The sequence below is a fragment of the Hydra vulgaris genome, chromosome 07, assembly GCF_038396675.1.
Source record: "Hydra vulgaris chromosome 07, alternate assembly HydraT2T_AEP".
NCBI lineage: Eukaryota > Metazoa > Cnidaria > Hydrozoa > Anthoathecata > Hydridae > Hydra > Hydra vulgaris.
The window spans coordinates 13,098,585-13,120,271 of NC_088926.1; the positions used below are offsets into that span (position 1 = coordinate 13,098,585).

At 26.0% G+C, this 21,687-nt stretch overlaps 1 protein-coding gene across 4 annotated transcripts in view; it reads right to left on the bottom strand.

The window, feature by feature from the left end:
- Window positions 1–21,687, bottom strand: part of LOC105843033 (F-BAR domain only protein 2) — a 90,587-nt gene that overhangs the window by 44,418 nt on the left and 24,482 nt on the right. For all 4 annotated transcript variants that reach the window (XM_065801098.1, XM_065801099.1, XM_065801101.1 and 1 more), the window contains exons 2-12: window positions 20,919–21,010; window positions 19,181–19,258; window positions 18,165–18,306; window positions 17,868–17,939; window positions 11,756–11,848; window positions 10,852–10,876; window positions 10,179–10,258; window positions 6,992–7,090; window positions 4,858–4,954; window positions 4,698–4,766; window positions 4,433–4,511 (exon numbers count right to left, since the gene is read on the bottom strand). In XM_065801098.1, coding sequence (XP_065657170.1) covers window positions 4,433–4,511; window positions 4,698–4,766; window positions 4,858–4,954; window positions 6,992–7,090; window positions 10,179–10,258; window positions 10,852–10,876; window positions 11,756–11,848; window positions 17,868–17,939; window positions 18,165–18,306; window positions 19,181–19,258; window positions 20,919–21,010 — 926 coding nt within the window. The remainder of the gene's footprint in view (window positions 1–4,432; window positions 4,512–4,697; window positions 4,767–4,857; window positions 4,955–6,991; window positions 7,091–10,178; window positions 10,259–10,851; window positions 10,877–11,755; window positions 11,849–17,867; window positions 17,940–18,164; window positions 18,307–19,180; window positions 19,259–20,918; window positions 21,011–21,687) is intronic.

Below are 21,687 nucleotides of genomic sequence, written 5' to 3' on the forward strand. Positions count from 1 at the left end.
AGTCATCCAATGCGACTGCATAAGTCCTAAAACCATAGAGTCATCCAATGCGACAGCTGCCCTTTTTGGATTCACACAAAGTGCAATCTAATCAATAAGCATACATTTAACATTATTTCCAATGACTCTTTAGAATGGTCTGATCGCATTTCTAAAAATATACCATTTAGTAGCCTTTCTGATCAAGAATTTAAGCTTACACTTTTATGCAAGAATGTTCCACTAATATTAATAAAATATCTTGAATCTCCTGCTCACTTAAAAAGTCTAAATAGAGATATGAATAATGTATATAATTCAACTATTAACTGTAAATATCTTGATGTTACTGAATTCAATAATTCTTTAAATCCTGATGCTGATATATATCTTCATCTCAATATTGCTTCCTTGCCACAACATATCGATGATCTTCATAGCCTTATTGGTACTGCTAACACTTCCCCTATGGTGATAGGAATTACTGAATCAAATTTATATATAAAAGACTCAAATATAACTGATATTACCATAAATAGATTTAACACTTAACATTGCCCTACTGAGTCAAAAAAAGGTGGGGCTCTTTATCTAAGCTCTAATCTTAACTATGTAGTTCGTGATGATCTTACAATCTATGCCTTGAAATTTCTCAAATTAGTTTTTATTGAAGCTATCAACCCTCATAAAACCAATATTTTAATTGGCTGCAATATATTGTCGCCCAACTTTAAATCCAAAAGAATTCATCCCAAACTCCTTTACATGAAAAACTAGGTTATGAAAAAAAAAAAACATTGTATTAATGGGTGATTTCAACATGGACTTAATTAATTATAGAGAATCTCCTATTGTTTCTTAATATCTCCAAACATTATACTCTCGGTTGCTACTCCCAACCATTATTCTTCTAACAAGTATAACTTCAAAAACCAAAACTCTCATTGATAATATTTTTATAAACTCCTATTCTTCTGAAACAATCTCTGGAATCTAACAATTTCTATTTCAGACCACATGACCCAGTTCCTCTGTTTTCCTGGTATTACCCCCCAAAAAAAGAATATAAAAATCTCTAAAAGATGCTTCAAAAATTTTAATACTGACAAAACTTTGATACTTTGATACTGACTTTGATACTGAAACAAAAACTTTGATACTTTGGTACTAACCTTTATACAAGATATATCTAGTATGAACTGGGAGGTACAAATAAACGACGAGGATATAAATAAATCAATGATAAGTTTTTTAAACACATTTGAAAAAGTTCTAGACAGACATGCTCCCTACAAAGTTTTAACAAAAAAATAAATTAAACTTAAATCTAAACCATGGATAACCGCTGGTATTCTTAAATCCATCTCAACCAAAATTGTCATTTATAAAAAATTTGTTAAATCAAATAATATTATTACAAGAAATCTACTCTTGGATAAATTTAGGTTATATAGAAATAAAATAAGCAACTTACTTAAACAAAACAAAAAAATGTATTATATTTCCTTTTTCAACAAAAACCTAAACAGCATTAAGAGAACTTGGAAAGGAATAAAAGAAATTATCAATATCAGACCTACTATATACAATAACTCTTTCAACCTCAAAATAAATGATAAAGTCATCTCTGATCCAACCACAATTGCTAATATTTTTAACAATTACTTTGCTACTATCCAAGAGAATCTAATAAACAAAAAAATTGTCATGAATATAACTTTAGAGACTTTCAAAAAACCCTAATGAAAGCTCTTTTTTCTTTGAGCCAGTGACTGAAGTTGAGGTGTCAAGTCTCATAATGAAACTTCAAAACAAAAAAAGTCTGGGTCCAAACAGCCATCCCACATTTATTCTTAAGCTTATCACAAACATAATTTTAAAGCCACTATCCATAATGATGAATAACTCATTTAGAAATGGAATTTTCCCAGATCTCCTTAAGATAGCTAAAGTGACACCAATACATAAAAAAGGTTCTCTACTGGATTACTCTAATTATCGCCCAATCTCTCTTCTCTCAAATATAAGCAAACTATTTGAGAAAGCTATGCACAATAGACTCTACAACTTTCTGGTGTCTTTATAAATATCAGTATGGGTTTACAACTCAAGTGTCTTTATAAATATCAGTATGGGTTTAGAAACAATCATTGAACAACTCATGCACTAATTGATATAAGTAAAAAATCAGAACAGCTTTGGACAATAAATTATTTGCATGTGGTGTTTTTGTTGATCTCCAGAACGCCTTTGATACAGCTGATTATTTCTAATCAGAAAATTGGAGTACTACGGTATCAGAAGCACAACACTCCAACGGTTTTCTTATTATCTTCAAAATAGAACACAATTTGTTTCTATTAATGGGATGGAATCTGAATTAATAAAATCAACAAATGGTGTCCCACAAGGCTCTGTTTTAGGACCATTGCTTTTCCTTCTCTTTATTAAAGATCTTTATTAATACCTCTCTGAAGTTTTCCACTGCTTACCACTTTGCTGATGATACCAATCTGCTTTTAATAAACAAATCATTTAAAAAGATAAACAAAAATATTAACCATGACTTAGCAAATCTATTCTAGTGGCATCTATCCAATCAATTATCACTTAATTCCAAAAAAACTGAAATTATTATCTTTAAATCAAGTCAAACAAAAATAAAAAAGCACCTAAACTTCAGATTAAATGGTCCAAAAAAAGATTCTGTGAACTTTATCAAGTATCTTGGTATCAAAATTGATTCCAATTTAAGTTTTGCATCCCATCTTCAAAACTTAGCACTGAAACTAAGCAGGTCTAACAGTTTGTTGGCCAAAATTCAAAATTATCTTAATCTTGAAATGCTCCTTAACATATATCATGTTGTTTTTGAGTCTCATCTTAGATATGCTTGTCAAATATGGGGACAAACCCAATCTCTAACATTTAAAAGATCTCACCTCCAAAATAAAGCCCAAAAAATAAACTATTTTCAGCATTTTAACTCTGACCCTAATATCCTCTACTACATATCAAAGATACTTAAATTAAAAGGATCTTATTCAATATTCCAACTGTTTGTTTGTTTGGAAACAGCAACATAAAACCTTACCTCGTCCATTTACTGATTTTTTTACTCTTAAAAAAAACACTCGTTACCAACTTTGATGGGCTAAAAGCTTCAAATTACCTAAACATAGAACTGTTTATTATGGCCATGAATCTATTAAATATCAGAGCATATGCAAATGGAATAGTCTACCCTCAGAGTTAAAACCTTTCCCTACATTTTCCAAATTCGAAAATAGTCTCTTTAATTTGTTATTAAATAAGTATTCTTCCAAATTCCTATGCTACTCTACTGCTAACTATCTACTATTCATCTTAACCTTATTCACTTCATATGCTGGTTTATAACTACTAATACTTGATCTTTCTTAACTTTTACTTCTAGATCTTTCTTAACTTTTACTTCTAGATCTTTCTTAACTTTTACTTCTAGATCTTTCTTAACTTTTACTTCTAGATCTTTCTTAACTTTTACTTCTAGATCTTTCTTAACTTTTACTTCTAGATCTTTCTTAACTTTTTCTCAAATTATTATTATTTTTATATCACTATTCTATTTCCTACTCACTATTATAAATATTTCTATTTTTATTATTGTTATTATTATCATTGTTATTATTGTTATTATTATTATTATTACTAACATTATTGTTATTATTATTATTAATAATAGTAATAGAATTGTTATTTTTATCGTTATTATTATTATTATGATTATTATTATTAATAACTGGAGTTTTTATTATTATTGCCTATTATATTACTGATACTTATATTACTATATTATTTATAATGTTTTTATTGTATATTATTATAATCTACTTCTCTTTTATTGCTATATTTTAATTAGGTATATAAAAGTCTTATATTCTAGATAGATGTATAAAAGTAAATTGAATTTTGTCCTAAATATATCAAACTTCTTACTTAATTATTAACTTCATACTTAATTATTATTCCGTAAAGTTTTTGTTTAAGTATTGTACTGTTTACATTTTTTTTTTTTAGTTTTTTATTATGGTGTTTACTTAAAATTAGTGCCTGTACTATATGTAAATATTCCATGAAATGTAAAATCTATTTCAGAATACATTTGATTTAATTTGTCTTTTTTTTCTCTGTTAATTATTATTTTGCTTATCACTATATTCCTTCAGTATTGCTTAGTAACTTACTTAAATAATGGCTGCACTCTTTAATTTTTTCTTATAATGATAAAAATTTAGGTTATCTTAATAGCAAGAGTGCCTTTGGCAAAATTATTAGGATGCCTTGGTCAGTTGTAACTATGTAAATAACTTGGTCAGTTGTAACTATGTAAATAAAATTCATTGTTTTCAAACTTAATAAACAATATTTCAACAGACAAAAAAAATTGCTGAAAATGAAATAACTGTCGTACAAATTTTTTTCCTTTTTTTTCTTTTTCTCTAACTTTTTGTCTCGTTTCTCCAGCTTTTTCTTTTTTTTATCTTCTTTAACTAAAAAAAAATCAAATTTAAGACGTTTATAAGTAAAGTTTATAAAACAATTTAGTTGTGTAGTAGTTAAATCTTTCAATTTTGAAATAAAACAAATCAGTCATTTTTTAATTTCAAAAATTTTGGGAGGTAAATGAGAATGGTATTAAGAACTTCTTTATATAAAAAATTCAAAAGAATACATACTTGCAGTAGCAATTGCATCAATATCAACAGGATTAGTTGCCATTGTAACTTCAATAAAATCAATAGCTACTGTAAAAATAAAAAATAAATTAAATTGTTATGTTACACAACAGTAATTTTTTATGTTACATATCTAAAAAAACTTTTTAAAAAAATTTACATGGTATATCTTTGCCAGTGTGTTTGATCGAAACAAAATTTTCAAGAAGATGCTCCACAGTAAGTGTAATCATACTTCTACTGAAATCATCTATGATCTACAAATATAAATCCTGAATTAACTATGATCTACAAATGTAAATTATCTATGATCTACGAATATAAATCATCTATGATCTACAAATATAAATCATTTATGATCCACAAATATAAATCATCTATGATCTACAAATATAAATCCTGATTAAACAACATAAAAACTGATTACACAAAAATAAAACAAACAAAACAAGATGTCTAAAGAGAAAAAAATACAAATATGTAACTAAGTATGAAACACAAAATTTATTTTAAATGGTCTCAGATAAGCATTGAGATCAAAAAATATATTTTAACATATGCAAATTTTTTTAAGAATAACCAACAACTTGGGTGATCATACTTTACAAAGCAGGCAGAGATCCTGTTTAAATAATTTCACTTATACTGTTATAATATATTGGGTTTTATATAGTTTTTTATAAATGTGAATCTTTTTAATTTTAAATTGTAGATAGAGATTTTTATGGGTGATAATCCACAGAAAATGAATCCATGGAAAGAGTTGTTTTTTTTGTTTGTTTTTTTTTGTTGTTAAATTTAATGTAAATCCACAATTACAACTATGTTTATAAATATTGCAAAAATTGCATAAGAACAATTTTGAACACATTCTATACAACATTCAAAAGTAAATATAAAGAAAATAAAGAAAACAACCAAGCATGAAGTGTATATTATGTTTTTCATAAACATGAAAAACGTAAAAAAAAATATAGGTGGCTCTGGGTTGTCATTTTTTGCATTTTTAATTGTTTTTTCTTTTTCAATTAAATTAGGACATCAGTTGAGATAGCAGTGAAAAAAAAAGTTTCTTTATGTTTTAAAAAAATGCTAATTTGAGCATTTTTTTAAAACATAAAAAAATGTAAAAATATACAGGTTGCTTGTCATACTTTTCTTTGATTTTAGTTTTGATTGTTGAATAGAATGTGCCCAAAATTGTTTGCATGGCAATTTTGCAGTATTTATAAACATTATGTTTATGTTGTATTTGTGGTTTGACATTAAATTTACAACAACAAAAAAGATTAAAACTATATGCGGATTCATTTTCTGCAAATTACCTGATTTTTATCCAATTATAAAATGTCAACGAAAAAAAATTGGATAATTATGTAACATCCCTATAGTATACAGAAAATATGAGAATCAAAGTAGATGTACAACTCTGCCTTGTATTTATCTTCAAAGAAAATAAACTATTTTTTTGTTTACCAGTTTACTAATTTCAATGTTCTAATTTCAATGTTCAAAACCTATAACATATCAAATTACTTGGTTTCAACTTAATTATTTGACTAATTAACGCCAGAAAACCATTTTAATTGAAAATAATCACAAAAGATGTTTGATATATCATAGAAAAAACTGATATATGGCAGGAAATAACTTTCATTTTAAACTTTTGTAACTGCAATATCTATTGTGTTGCAAAAAAATTGTTAATGGTGTGTTGCAGGAAAAAAAAAAAAATCTAAGATTCTTTTAACATTAGTTTTAATCAAGTTTTCATCAGATCATTTTAATACTCCCAACAAATTAAACTAGTAGGTATACTGTTTTTGATAAGCTGAAGCATTGAAATTATCTAATTCCAGCTCTCTCCCATTTCCATCCTCACCCTCATCCAATCATGTCAAACATTCCAGATGTTTAATTTAACAATTATTTTAACTACATTTTTGATAGCAATGAAGTTGAAAAAACTGTCAAAATGTTAAATGTCTGAAAAGGTGAAAACACATCATACACATACATCTAACACATCATACACATAGAATATTTATATTCAACTCATTAAAGATAAACTTATAAACAACTAGACTTTTTATAAATAAGCTCTGCATTGTTGTTGTTGTTATTGTTGTTGTTGTTGTTGTTGTTGATGATGATGATGATGATGATGATGATGATGATGATGATGATGATGATGATGATGATGATGATGATGATGATGGCGATGATAATGATGATGACAATGATGACAATAATGATGACAATGATTTAGTAACAATAAAAATTAAATATCATACTTGATCCAGTAAAAAGCGTTCAACTTTAAGTGTTTCTCCATATTTATTAAGTATAGTAAGCATTTGTGTTAAGTGATACTCTTCTACTGTTTGCAATTTCTGAAATTTTTGAAAATAACTTTATATATATTTTTATATAAAAAAGCTATAAATTAACAAACAATGAGTTTGTTAAAAATTAAAAAATATTTTAATGAAGTATTGACAGAAACACAAATAAACTTATTAAAAACAAAACTGAAGGAAAAGAAATAATAAAAATATATATATATATAAATTTAAAAAAAAAGAAAAACGAAAGCAAGTAAAAGAAGTCAAAAACAGAGTTTAAAAAATTTTAATAAAAGAATTTTATTTTTAAAATTTTCAGAAATTATAAGAATTTTATAAAACAAAAAGAAAGTTTTTGTTTATTTGATGAAGTTTATGACAGCATCTGGTTTATCTTTATTTTTGCTTGACTTGTTTAAATATGTGCTTTATTAAATTTTAGTTTTTTTTTTAGATGCTTCTTATTTTAATATATTTTATATTTTCAATATTTCTTTTAATATTTGTTGAATTTTAATATTTGTCTATTAATATTTGTTGTTTTAATTATAACAATTTATGTTGATTATAACAACACACAATTTTATTGATATTAATATTTTAATTTAAGTTTTAGTTTTTTATTTTGTTGCTTCATAATTTCTTTTAATATTTGTTAATATAATAGCAAGAAATATAAAATTTTGCGTTAAAAAACAATTTTTTTTTTTAAATTTTTTTTTTCATTTCATTTTTATTTTTAACTTTTAATTTTCACTCAATGAAACAATTTAAACTCATAAAAACATAATGGAGCTTTTTTCATAATGGAGCCTATTTCCTGTGTAATAAGATTAATAAATTCACAAGAGATAATCCACTGTTATTCAGGGTGGTAGCCATCTTAGCTCACAGTTGTAAGCAAAGTTCACAGTAGCAAGCAAACTTGTATAATCATTTATGTTCTTCCTAGAACAGCAAAAAAACAAAAAAAAAAAACATGATGATTTGCAGACAAATGTCTGTAAATGAAATTTTACACACAATAGTTTTAATCACAAAATAGTTCATAAGCTTCCAATTTTCATAAGTGCACCTACGGAGCACAAAAGCAACTCAACTGATTATTGTTTAATTTAAAGACATATAGAAAGAAAAGCTTCATCTGAAGTTTTATAAAAAAAACTGCTTTTACAGCTTATAAAAACAGGAAAGAAACTTTCAATAAGCTTATAAAAACAGTAAAACATACAACAATGCTCTTGAAACCAAAAGTAATTACAAGGTGGCCTCGCACAAAGTTTTCATAAGAAAAAGAGAATATTAGAGAATTTTAGAGACAATTTTGCATTTCATTTAGAGGATTTTCTTTCCAAAAATATAAAATTTTGAATAAAGATAGAGGATTTTATAAGATTTTATTTGAAAAAAAAAGTTTTAACACCCATGTTTCCACACTTAAGTGGTTTGGACTGTGGCTTGTTTGGACAAGTTTCTATAACACCATTTTCTAAGTTAATGGCATTATGGAAGGTTGAAATTTTTTTTACCTGATACCCTTCTTAGCATAAAACAGTTTTAGACCAGGATTTTTAAATGCTATATTACCATTAGGAAGATTACCATCCAAGGTTTGCAAGCTCCTCCAAACCTTACCCACAAATAAATCAGGGGTTTTAAACCAGAGTTTTTTTTCACCTAGGTAAGTAGCCTTCATCATGGCTAAGGAGCCTAAAATTCGGATTAAAAATTTGTCAACTTTTGTAGGCAACAACTTGAAGGAAATTATTAATTTCAAGATTATAAATGCGAATCAAAAAATTGAAAATTATTTTAAGATTTTGACAACTAATAATCAAAAAAATAAGATAATTTAGAATCATAAGCGAGTCTAATCAAGACAATTTAGAGTCATAAGCGAGTCTAATCAAGATAATTTAGAGTCATAAGCGAGTCTAATCAAGATAATTTAGAGTTATAAGCATACTAACAATAAATACATTATGAAATAAAACTTTATTACATAAAGTAATAAGTATAACTCGTGATCAGTAAATAGAAATCTATTAAAACATTTTTTTTTAATAAAACCTAAAAGTGAGTAATGAAAATAAGGTGATGAAAAAATTAAAATTAAGTCAATAGGTGATGAAATAAGTCAATAGATGATGAAATAACTCAATAGGTGATGAAAAAATTTATATTTTAAAACCATATGCTAAATATCATAACAGCTCCACTATCTTCAATCGTCCAACTTTCAATAAAATCTGACAAAGTTCCAAGATCTTGGCTCACAGCCAATGTTACTTTACTTTTGCTTTCAAAAAATCAACATGACTTAATTTCAAAATGAAATCATGTTGATTTTCAAAGACTTTTACCAAAATATTTTATAAACAAAGGACTTCTTGACTATGCAAAAGCATTTGATAATGTTTTGCATATTAGGCTGCTACAAAAGTTTAGTATAAACAACGACCTTCTAAATTGGATCAAAGCTTTCTTGACAAACTGCAAACAATTTCTAATATTTAGAGATTCAATTTCAGATTGTATCAAGATAACTAGAGGAGCTCTTCAAGGTTCTGTTTTGAAACCTTTGAGAGAGACTCTTTGTTATATTTATTAAAACCTACCAATTTATATGAAACCATTTGCAAAATGTACACAGATAACACAAAGCTCAAGAAAGTTATCAAAAATGATAAAGACAGAGTAAAATTATAATACAATCTGGACAGGATTAAATGGATGCAAACCTGGCTTTTCAAGCTAAAACTAAAAAAATGTAAAGTGCATGTCAACTATGGATCAAAAATATGATTACATTATAATATAATATAAAAAATTATTATTATTACACTATGTTATACATGTTACTATGTTACTATATAATACTGATGCAGCTGAAAAAATTGATACACAAAGCTAAATTATGAAGAAATTAATAGTAAAGTATTACAGATGCTAAGGGCATTAAGTATATTATATAATGTAATCAATTAAATTTTGTAAATTTTTAAGGAAAAGGTCTAACTATATATTTTATTTTTAAGAATGTTTACCTAAAACATTATTTTGACATTAAACTTATTTTTGACATCTCTAGAGAATGTTTAACTAAAACAATTATGTTGAAACATATTAAACCCACCTGAGATATTGTGCACATCTTTTCATGAAAATCCTTACGAGCATTTTCCCGTTTGTCAACCAGTTGTTTGTAATCTTCACCTAAAATTTTAACCAAATCAAAAAACCAGAAAATCAGCACACTGCAAAAAATAAATTTTATTTAAAAAAAATACAATTTCAAACAAAAAAACAAAGAAAACAAAAGAGAAATTCAAGTAATATGTAGTAAAAATCAAATTATTTGACCTCTGATGTAAGCAATAATTAACAAGTAGAAAGTAAAAAAATGCCAACAATGATGATGTTTAAACTTTATGAAAATTCTGAAAAATTTTGGTTTTAAAAAAACAAGAATTATAATTACTATTTTAGGCTTTTTATACAACTTTGAATACTTTTGGATTAAAGTTTAAATACTGTTGAAATTTTTTTTTATTTTTTAATTTAATTTTTTTTATTAATAATTCTAAAATAAAATATTCAGACAATAAAAAATCATTACATCATCTTTATCAAAAATCATTACATCATCTTAATCAAATATCATTACATCATCTTTATCAAAAACCATTACATCGACTTTATCAAAAATCATTACATCATCTTTATCGAAAATCATTATATCATCTTTATCAAAAATTATTACATCATCTTTATGCCAAAAACAAACAAAAAAAATTTAAACTGCTTACAAGACTTTTTAAACTTTACTTCAGCCTAAATAAAAGAAATTTTAATTAAACAAAATAATTTTCATATACACAAGTAAATACGAGTACACAAACTAATTTTTAGAATATTAAAAAGTAGAATATATTTATATTTGATGATGTTAAATAAACATTTTAGTCTGCAATAACTTTGAATATAAAAAAAATTTATTTATCATAAAAAATACATTTTAAACAAAAAAAGTAATAAAAAATAGTCTTTGATAATTTAAATGAACATTTTGACAAAAAAATTCATCAAAAGTAATTTGTTACTTCTGATGAATAGAAAAGATCAAAGTTTCATTCAGTTTTATTCCAAACTATAAATGTGGTTCAAAATAATTTTCATACTTATAAAGAGTTTTACTTTAGTATTTTAATAATTTTATTTTTGTTTTTAATTTCTGTCAAGATAATTGTTACTACAGTAAACCTCTCAAATTGCAATCATCTTAACTCAAAAACCTCCATAATTTGATCAAATGCCACTGTAAAAAGTCAACTTATATAATTTAAAAATCTCTTCAATTCAAACTTTCATTTTCATTCATAAAATTTGAATTAGAGAGATTGTTTTATGTTTATTTAGCTGAGTTTTTTTTATGCAAATTTTTGAAATGCCTAATACGTGAAAACATGCAAACTTATTTTAATAAAATAAAAGTTAATAAAATGACTTATTTAAAAATCTAAAAGAAAAATATTGTACCAAATTATCTGGGACAATAGAATACCTATTTTGAATTTTTTTTAAAAAAAACCTTTTTAAATTTATTTTTAAAAAGTCATATATACTACAAAAAAATTTTGTGAAAAGACAAACATAACATAGACAAAACTTTAATGAAAAACTTTTAAAACATATTACTAAATAACAACTCACACTTTTGATATCCTTAAGACTGACTTTTAGATTCATAAAATCTTTCCGACAATTTTCTACATCTTGTGAACGCTGTTCATAGAGTTCTTTAGCCTGTTTGTTTTTTTCATTAAAAAAATGTTACAATATGTTACTTTGAGATAAGTTAAAAATTCTTACATTACATACAATACAATATAAATAAGACCAACAAAATAATTCTATTTATGAAAAATCAATAAAATCATTAATTGAATTCAAATTTAAACACATTTTAAATTTGTATTAAATTTTAGAAAGAATTTTTTGAACACTTTTTAAAAAAGTGTTTTTAATATAAAATTTGTTTTGCAGTAAAGTTTACATGACTTTTTATAAATGTTAATTGTAAATATTTCATAAATATTAATTGTAAATTTGTAATTTGTAAAATTCATTGAAACATACAAAAAAAAATTATCACTACATAAATATACATATCCATACAAAAAAAATTATCCTTTAAAATAACATCAGTGTAAAAATACAAAAACAAAGAGTTTTTTTTTCAAAGATATAGGAAAAAGAATATTAAAATTTACAGAAAGATATAGGAAAAAGAATTAAAATTTACAGTCGTAACTTTATAAGTTACGACTGTAAATTTTTTTTATTGGCAAAAGTTTAAATAAATAAAAATGTTTAAGCATGGTTTCTTTTAAAGTAATTGCAAATGCATTTATTTTTAAGTAAAATTTTGCATGCTTTTGTAAACCCATGCTAAAACATAACTACTTTTTCTAATAGCATACTTAGTTATTTTACTTATTTTACATAAAAGAAATGCTTTTGAAGAAAGTAATCATGTTTAAGGTTTCTCTTAAAGCATTTGAAATTTTGAATTTTAGTAACTAATTGTTTTTAATTATAAATATGTGTTTTTTACTAAATAAAAAACTTTCAATCACATGATTATTAAAAAAAATAAAAATAAGTGAACGCCAACATTAGCATAAACAAAAAAAAAAGAAACAGCACATTCATTTTTCTGTCTTTTTTTGAACAAACATTTGCACATTTGTCGATTTATTGTGCAGTGTAACCATACCTAAATACAGGCCTTGTTTTAAAGTGTTATTTGTAGAGCAATTTACTTACATCTTAAGTGATATTACAAAAGCAGTAAGAAACTTTGGTTAAGCAACTTTTTATCATTTTTTAACTTTTAAATTATTCTATAAGTGGTAAGATAAAAGAAGTAACTTTTGAATGATAATTATGTAAAAATATTTGTTAAAAAAGTTTGAATGTTAATTATGCTAGATGTAAGTGCTATTTACTAATGAAAAAAACTCAAACAAAATTAAAAATTTATTCTTATTTTGCTTTTATTTTATTGAAATGATTAACTTTTTCGCTTGGAAAACGCTAATACTTTAAGCTTGAAGCAAAGATAATTTAATTTAATTCTGGAAAAAATATATGATTTAATTTAAAACTAATTTAATAAAATTACATAATTTTATTCTGATAAAAAATATATATAATTTAATTTAGATTTAAAAAATATATAATTCAACTTTGATTTTAAAAATATATTTAAATTTATTAAAATTAAAGTTAATGCCTGGGTATAACTTAGCTGTCAAATTTATTTTAAAATATTACTAAATATTGTTCAATATTTAAATTTTATTTATTCTTAAAAAAAAATCAACTAATTTTTATCGCAATGGTTTTTTCGGTTTTCCTTCCTAAACATTTTTTTATTACTCAAAATTAAATTTTAAATAAACGGCTGCATCGAAAAAAAAAGCACAAAACCTTTATTTTTGGCTTTTGACTTTTTGACAAAAGTCAATTTTTTTTTTTATAATAATGCAAGTTAAATCACAGCAATTATTTTTTAATATATACAGCAATATGATTTTATATACGGCAATATATATTTTTAATAAAAGATGTTCGGAAAAATAACCTTTCACAACAAAATCATTAATAAAATAATAAACTTTTAATAAAGTAAATAAATTAATGTAATTTGTTACTCTCTATTTTTTTTAAATAAAGAAGCATTTGTAGTTGCAAAGCTGCAATTAGAAATTTAAAAAATATTCACTTAAAATTCAAAAATTTAACATATTTTAATTCATTTATGCAAATGTCGAGAAAATTTGTTAATATCAAACATTTTTAAAAATGTGATATTAAATTTATTTATCTAATATTAAAAAAAATAAAATAAAAAACATTCCTTTATAGGAATTATTTCTTTTATAGGCATTATTTTATATTTCCTTATAGTAATAATAAAAAAATAAAGACAAATAATATTTAACTCATTTTGAAGTAATTAATATTATGTCGTAATTTTAAAAAGTAAATGTTTTTTAATTGTAATTTTAAAAAATTAATTAATATAAATAAAAAATTACTGGAAGAGAAGAGATAAAGATTGTAGAGCAAGATAATGATTGACAGACAACTTAAAGAAATGCAAATTATATGAATCAGAAAAGCAAAATGAAGGAAGTGAATTCCAAAGAACTGATGTTTAAGGAAAAAAACTAAGGGAATAAGAGTTTTTGGAGCACTTAGGAAAAGTCATAGAAAAAGGATGAGACTTAATTGAATGAGGAGTAACATGAAAATCAATTTTTGTAGGTGGTGTTTTTTAGTAGGTAGGTAGGTGAATTTTAGTAGTTTAGTACAAAAGACCCTAGCTCTCCAGAGCAGTGCCCATTATAGTATCTGTAGAAAAGAGAAAGAGAAGCAACATTACGACGATGTGATAATGGTTGGAGGTTGGTTGCAAGAGCAGGTCCAACTATGTTTACAATGCCTTTTTGCACCTTGTCTAAAAGAGAAAGCACATCATTAGAAGATTTGCCCCAGATATGGCAACAGTATTCCATACAAGGATGGATTTGAGATTTATAGAGATAGAGAATAGAACACAAAGTAAGAAAGTGTTGAGCTCGATAAAGAGATTAGCAGATAGCAACCTTAACAGATGCTAATTTTGCAACAGATTTGATATATGGTTTCCAAAAAAGATCGAATGTAAGAGTTAATCCTAGAAGATGAAGAGTAGATGACTCATCGAGTACATTACTGTTCATAAATATAGGAAGATCTAAATTATTGTGATAACGATTGGCTGAAAAAAATTGAATTTTATCAGAATTAAAGTTCACCAGCCACTGCGAGCCCCATGCTGTAGCAGGAGTGAGATCCTTTCCAAACTCAAATGCCCCCTCCAAGCAATCAGAGAGTGTTTGCTTCTTATCATGACAAGAATAAATGGTAGTACCATCAACGAGCATTGCCACCTTAGATGTGAGAATATCTGGAAGATCATTCATGTTAATTAAAAATAATATAGGGTCAAGAATAGAACCTTGAGGAACCCTCAAGTTACAAGAAATGAAGAAGAGTGCTGTCCATCGAGGACAACTTTTATACTATGATTGGAAAGGAAGGATTCAATAATCTTAAAGATGTTACCAGATGCACCATAAGAAAAAAGTCTATGGAGAAGAAAAGCATGCCAGACTTTATCAATAGCTTTTGAAATGTCAAGAGCAATGGCCTTAACCTCTCCACCTTTATCTAATGCACGATAAAGCCTATCAGTTATTACTGTTAACAAACCTGCTGTAGAACGAGAAGATCAAAATCCATATTGATGATCAGAAAATAAGTTATTATATTCAAGATCAGAGATTAAAAGTTTGTTAATTAAAGATTCAAAAACCTTGTTTATGATATGAAGAAGACTAATGGGAAGGTGGTTTGACGAATCAGATCGCTCTCCAGAATTTTTGAAAATAGGGATAACAGATGCCGCTTTACAGCAGGCTGGAAAACAAGAATCTGATAAACACTTAATGAATAGTTTTGAAAGTATAGACCACAGCTCCGGAGAACACTTCTGAAGACTATAACAGGTATGCTGTTCAGGCCACAAGCTGTAGAAGAGTCTAATGCAATGCAATGGATCAATTGATCAACCTGTTTGACAGCTATATCAGTTAGAATGCAACTAGTGAAATCAAGAGGTGATATTGATGAAAAGTTCTTAGCAAACAATTCAGCTTTATCTTTAGGTGAGGTGACAAAGTCTGAACCATACAAGAGAGGTGGAATTACAGATTTACCTTTATTATTGATACTACTAAAGATTCTCCAGAAGTCACAGGAGCCTAATTTTTGTGATAAAATACGAGATTTCATGACCTGAGAACAGCAGGCTTGGGCATTAGGCAAAACCTTTTTACAATGGTTTCTAGCAGTAATAAATAGACATCTGTTTTCTGGAAAATTGTTTTGCAGATAGATATGGAAGTAACGATTTTGATTGGCAATAGCAGAAGCACAATGTGAGGAAAACCATGGAGAAGAGTGAGGCTTGACCTGGAATTGTTGAGAGGAAATAAAAGATTCCATGCCTGCTTGAATCCATGAAGTTATGTAAGAAGCACGTTTGTCAACAGGAAGACAAAAAACTTCTACCCAAGGGCCATCACAAAGAAAATCATGGAAAGAGTCCCAGTTAGCTTTAAGGTAGTAGTAAGAGGTACAATGATAGAAAGATTCAGATGATGAAGAAAAATGAGATAACAGTTTTAGAGAAATCAAACCGTGGTCTGAAGCACCTAAGAGTGAATGTGGAGAAACTGAGCTCTGACTAGGATCAGAAACAAGACATAAGTCGAGTAGAGAAGGTAAATGATTTGGGTTGTTTGGAAAGCGAGTTGGAAAAATGGCTATTTGAGTTAGGGATTGAGAAAGGCAAAAGTATGGGCTTTAATGCCTGCAGAGTCACTAACACTAGAGCCAAGCCATTTAGTGCGATTAGCATTAAAGTCACCGACTACAACAATATTGGCTGATGGATAAAGAGAGAGAGTTTGGTTAATATGATCAGAAATACCATCAAAAAGAGTGCAGTCTTGAGATGGAGAGTAATATAGAACAAAGAGAAAGGCGATAGAGTGAAGTGGTGCTAAACAAAACCACATAAAAGAACAGTCTGTGGATTCATACCTAGTTTCCCGACAAATGGGTGAATTCTTACAAATGTAAATGCCCAGGCCAAGCATGTGACTATTTCTTTACAAATTAAAGGAAGATAACCATCAACACTAAGATCACAAGATGAGACAGCTGAACTCAAATTAGTCTCACAAAGAGCAAGTAGGTCTGGTGAACTTTGCAGGAGATAAGACTTAACAGAAGAAAAGTTACTTTGAAGGCCACGAATATTATTGAATGATAGGTTTAGAGAACTTGGTGATGATGATGGTTTTTTGTGTTTTATTGTTTTTGATACTTTATTCCATTTTAAATTTGTTAAAGAATTTGACTCGAAGCATAGATAGTACTCAGAACACTGTTTAATAGCCCAAGCAATTGCCACATTACTATTAATAAACCCTAAGCCATAACAAAGGGCTCCAAATGTGGCCTAAGCAATGCACACCAAAAGTACAAACAGAGACACCATCTGTGCACAACATGGCACTGTTAATACTTCGATATTTTTCAGATGTTGATGGAATCAGCCTCACTGAGAGCTATGACAGAGTTTGGGAAACCTGACTACCAGTCATCAGAACCATAAAACTGAGTTTTAGACTGTACCCTCATTAGGAGATAATAGAATGAGTTGCCTAGTCATAAAAACAGAGACACAAGCAAAACCCATGCATTGAGACAAGAAGATCCAGCATTCAACATCCTAAACTGGAAACAATGTATTAAAAATATATCAGCCTAATAGATGAAGAAGGGGTGCGAGGCTGGTCATCAAATAGAATCTGTTTACCCCTTAAGTCTTTGCCTAGGAAGCCTCCTACAAGACTTAAGAATTTGCATAGCAAAAAATTAGAACAAAATATTTTGTTCTAAAAACGTTAAATCAAATTCAAGTTATCAAATACACAGAAAAAATTTGTTTAAAAAATTTGTTGCAGCAAGATATGTTGAATCTATTTTTTACATGTATATTTTAGGCATGGTTTTGGCATTTGAAAACCACTAACCAGTTACTGAACCACTACAGTTATTTTACATCTTCGGCCTTATTTAATCTTATTTACTATTTTATTAAAGTTGAAACAAAAATTTGAAGTTTAAAGTTGAAGCAAACCTTTAATAAAGCTGAGCTAAGATTTTGAAGATTAGCAACAGCATCAGATGTGGATGAAAAATCCTCTTTCATCTAAAATAAAAATTTAAAGTTTAATTTATAACAGCTTACAAGGAGTGGTTGTATACTGTTATGCCTATTTTATATGATGAAAACATAATTTAAAACTATGTAGAAGAACTTTTCTACATAATAGAAACATAATTTAAAATGGCGGAAGTATCTTTGATAATACTGATTATAATGAAACTTTTAAATGTTACAAATTCAACTACCAAGATAAGAGACAACAGATACCTGCTTTTGCTTTTCTTTCTGCTGTTCACTATAATCTTTTAATGACTTACTAACTTCATTTAAATTTTGTATAATTTGACTATGAACATTCGCTAGTTTTTCTGTAGAGCTTTGAAGAAATTTCCAGCAGGGTTCAAATGTACTATTAAACAAAAAAAATTATGCAATTATGAAAATCACATATAGCATATTTTTTAATATTTTATATATACAGAACTAAACTAGAGATGTGCCAGGTAACCAGCTTAGTCCAAGTTTCCCTGCGATTTTTTTGGATCCAAACCAAAATAGTACCTGGCACATATATTCTAAGTACCCGGAAAAATCAGCAGGATAATCCAAGCCAGATACCTGGCACTTTTACATTCTTGGTACCCAGGAAAAATTGCCAAAAAACCAGGGCCAAGTCAGGTACCAAAGCCAGGTCAGGTACCTGGCACATCTGTAAATTAAATATCAAAATCAAATAAACTTTTATATTTATCTTTTATGTTCTTTTAAAGAATAATAATAATAGTTAAATTTTTTGAATGAACATTAAAAACAATGCAAAACATTTATACTTGGTTCAATTGAAAACTTAAACCAAAATTTAAAATTAAAAAGTTTGACCATGTCACCAAAAAAACAAAAATGTAAAACTAAAAAAAAATCAAAACAAGTGGAAAAATATTTAAGCTTTTAAATTGCATGTGATAAAATTCTAATGATTATTTTAAACTAATAAATGGTTTTGTATATAATGATCCAGTTATTAAATTTATACTGAATATGAAGTTCAGACTATTAAATATGAAGTTCAGGCCATTAAATATGAAGTTCAGGCTATTGAATAGGAAGTTCAGGCTATTAAATATGAAGTTCAGGCCATTAAATATGAAGTTCAGGCTATTGAATAGGAAGTTCAGGTTATTAAATATGAAGTTCAAGCTATTAAATAAGAACTGTTTACGAAAGGTGGGTTATTAAATGATTACTGATTATAATAACATTCAATCAAAATATGGTTTCCTTACCCAACATGTGAATTTACAGCAGAACATTTAAGTGCAAGTTTAGTTAAACTTTTTGAATATGTCTCTTCTATGTTACACCTATAAAACATTGTAAAATTACTTTTATGTTAAACCTATGATAAGTATCAAAATAACTTCATAAAACAAAATCAAAAATACTATATAGCCATACAAAAATCAAATTATTAAATACCTATAAAATATTCTTATAATGTTTTGATAACATTGTTGTCAAAGTAAATAAAACTACTAGCACAAAAAATTTGGTGTTAAAATCAGTAATCACTAGCCACTTATGATCAAAAATGATCAAATGATCCACTTATGATCATAAATGATCAAAAATTTGGTGTTAAAATCAGTAATCACTAGCCACTTATGATCAAAAATGATCAAATGAGCCACTTATGATCATAAATGATCAAAAAGATTTTATTTTGTGCATTTAACAAAAACATATAAGCTCCTTCTCATATTTTTAAAAACATTGTGAAAAAAGTATAAAGAGTGTTTTATTGTTTTGAAAAAGAGGAGTTTTTATTTACTCATTGTTTTTGGAGTTATTTTTTTTTAAGTTTAATAAAAAAAATGAAAAATAAAAAAGAAACTAAAAAATAAAAGAAGATTAATATTGACAAAAATTATATACAAATAGATTTCATACTTCAGAGATCTTCAATGCCTTTAATTAATACAGGAGTTCCTATTTTTACCCGGAGTCCAGAGTCACGCCTGTCATAAAAATTGTTCAAACTCCAGGATTCCAGGATTTTTTTGATTTTATATCAGCATATGAACATTTCCTAACTGATATTTTCCTAGCCTTATTAACTTCTATAAGTTAATGTTTAGCTAAAAAAAATTGTAATTATACAAACACTTTTAATGTGAAGTCTTTAGTTGTTGTAAAAATTCTTAAACTTGCTTTAAAAAACTGCTTAATATTAAATTTAGAGTTATTTAAATGTTACAAAACGAAAAAGTTGTTAACTGAACCTAAATAGCGTAGCTTATGTCACTCTTTGCATATGCGAAATGCACTACGCCTAAGGCTTTATCGCAAGTCCTTATGTATATATACATCAGTCCTCACTATTAGGAATAATATATATATATATATATATATATATATATATATATATATATATATATATATATATATATATATATATATATATATATATATATATATATATATATATATACACACACATATACATGTATCATCCCTAATAGTGAGGGCTGATATACATGCATAAGGTCTTATGATGAAGCCTTAGGTGTAGCACATTTCGCATAAGAGTGCCAACTGAACTTAAACCTTTTTTGAAAAAATATCAAAAAGTTAAAAATGTTTATTTAGTTGTATTTAACAACCATAGTTCATTTAAACTCAAGTTTAAACTTACTTAAACCCATTTGAGCTTTCAAATATTTTGGCTAGAATTTCAACAAGCGGTATTTTAAAGTAACATAAGTATACTTGTAAGCCACTACTACTCGACAGTAGTGACTCATGGCCTTTGGAAGATAAAAAAGATAAATAAATAAAAACATGCTTAAAAATTAAAATTTTTACGAAGTAATATTTTTTATTCCATAATTTATAATTAATAAAAAATTCTCAACTTTTATTTCAGATTATATAACTTGTCTTAATAACTTGACTCAATAAAAAAAAGCTTTTTAAATCTTGAAAATGATAAATAAAATATTCAGCCTTAAAAATAACATTTACCTCTCTTTGAGAAACTCTGCAAACTCTTTGCTTGATCCAAAACCAAGTTTAAAGTTTTCTTGAAGGATGTTAAAACCATCAAACTTTTCACCCTATATTGCAAACTACTTAGTATATATGAAAAAACAAACTTTTTAAAACAATCATTTAAAAATAAAAAATAGTGTTAAAAAAATTAAAAAATAGTAGTTTTTTTGAATAAAGTATAAAATTGAATTTGAAAGCTTTAGATAAGCATATTTAAGAAAGTTGCATAAGTAAATATACTTAATATAAATAATAAATAATTTTCACTAATTCACTTAAATAAATAGTAAATAAAATAAATAGTAATATAATAAATAATATATCTAACATTTATATTAAAAAGAAAATACATAGACAATTTTATAGTAAATAACAAATAATAAAAAAATTTATACTACTTTATTTAAAAATAACAATATATATATATATATATATATATATATATATATATATATATATATATATATATATATATATATATATATATATATATATATATATATATACATAGCCTTGATTGGAAAGCAGGTGCGATCACACTTTATATCTGTATACTTTATATATATATATATATATATATATATATATATATATATATATATATATATATATATATATATATATATATATATATATATATATATATATATATATATATATATATATATATATATATATATATATATATATATATATATATATATATTATATATATATATATATATAAGGGTGATTCAAAAAA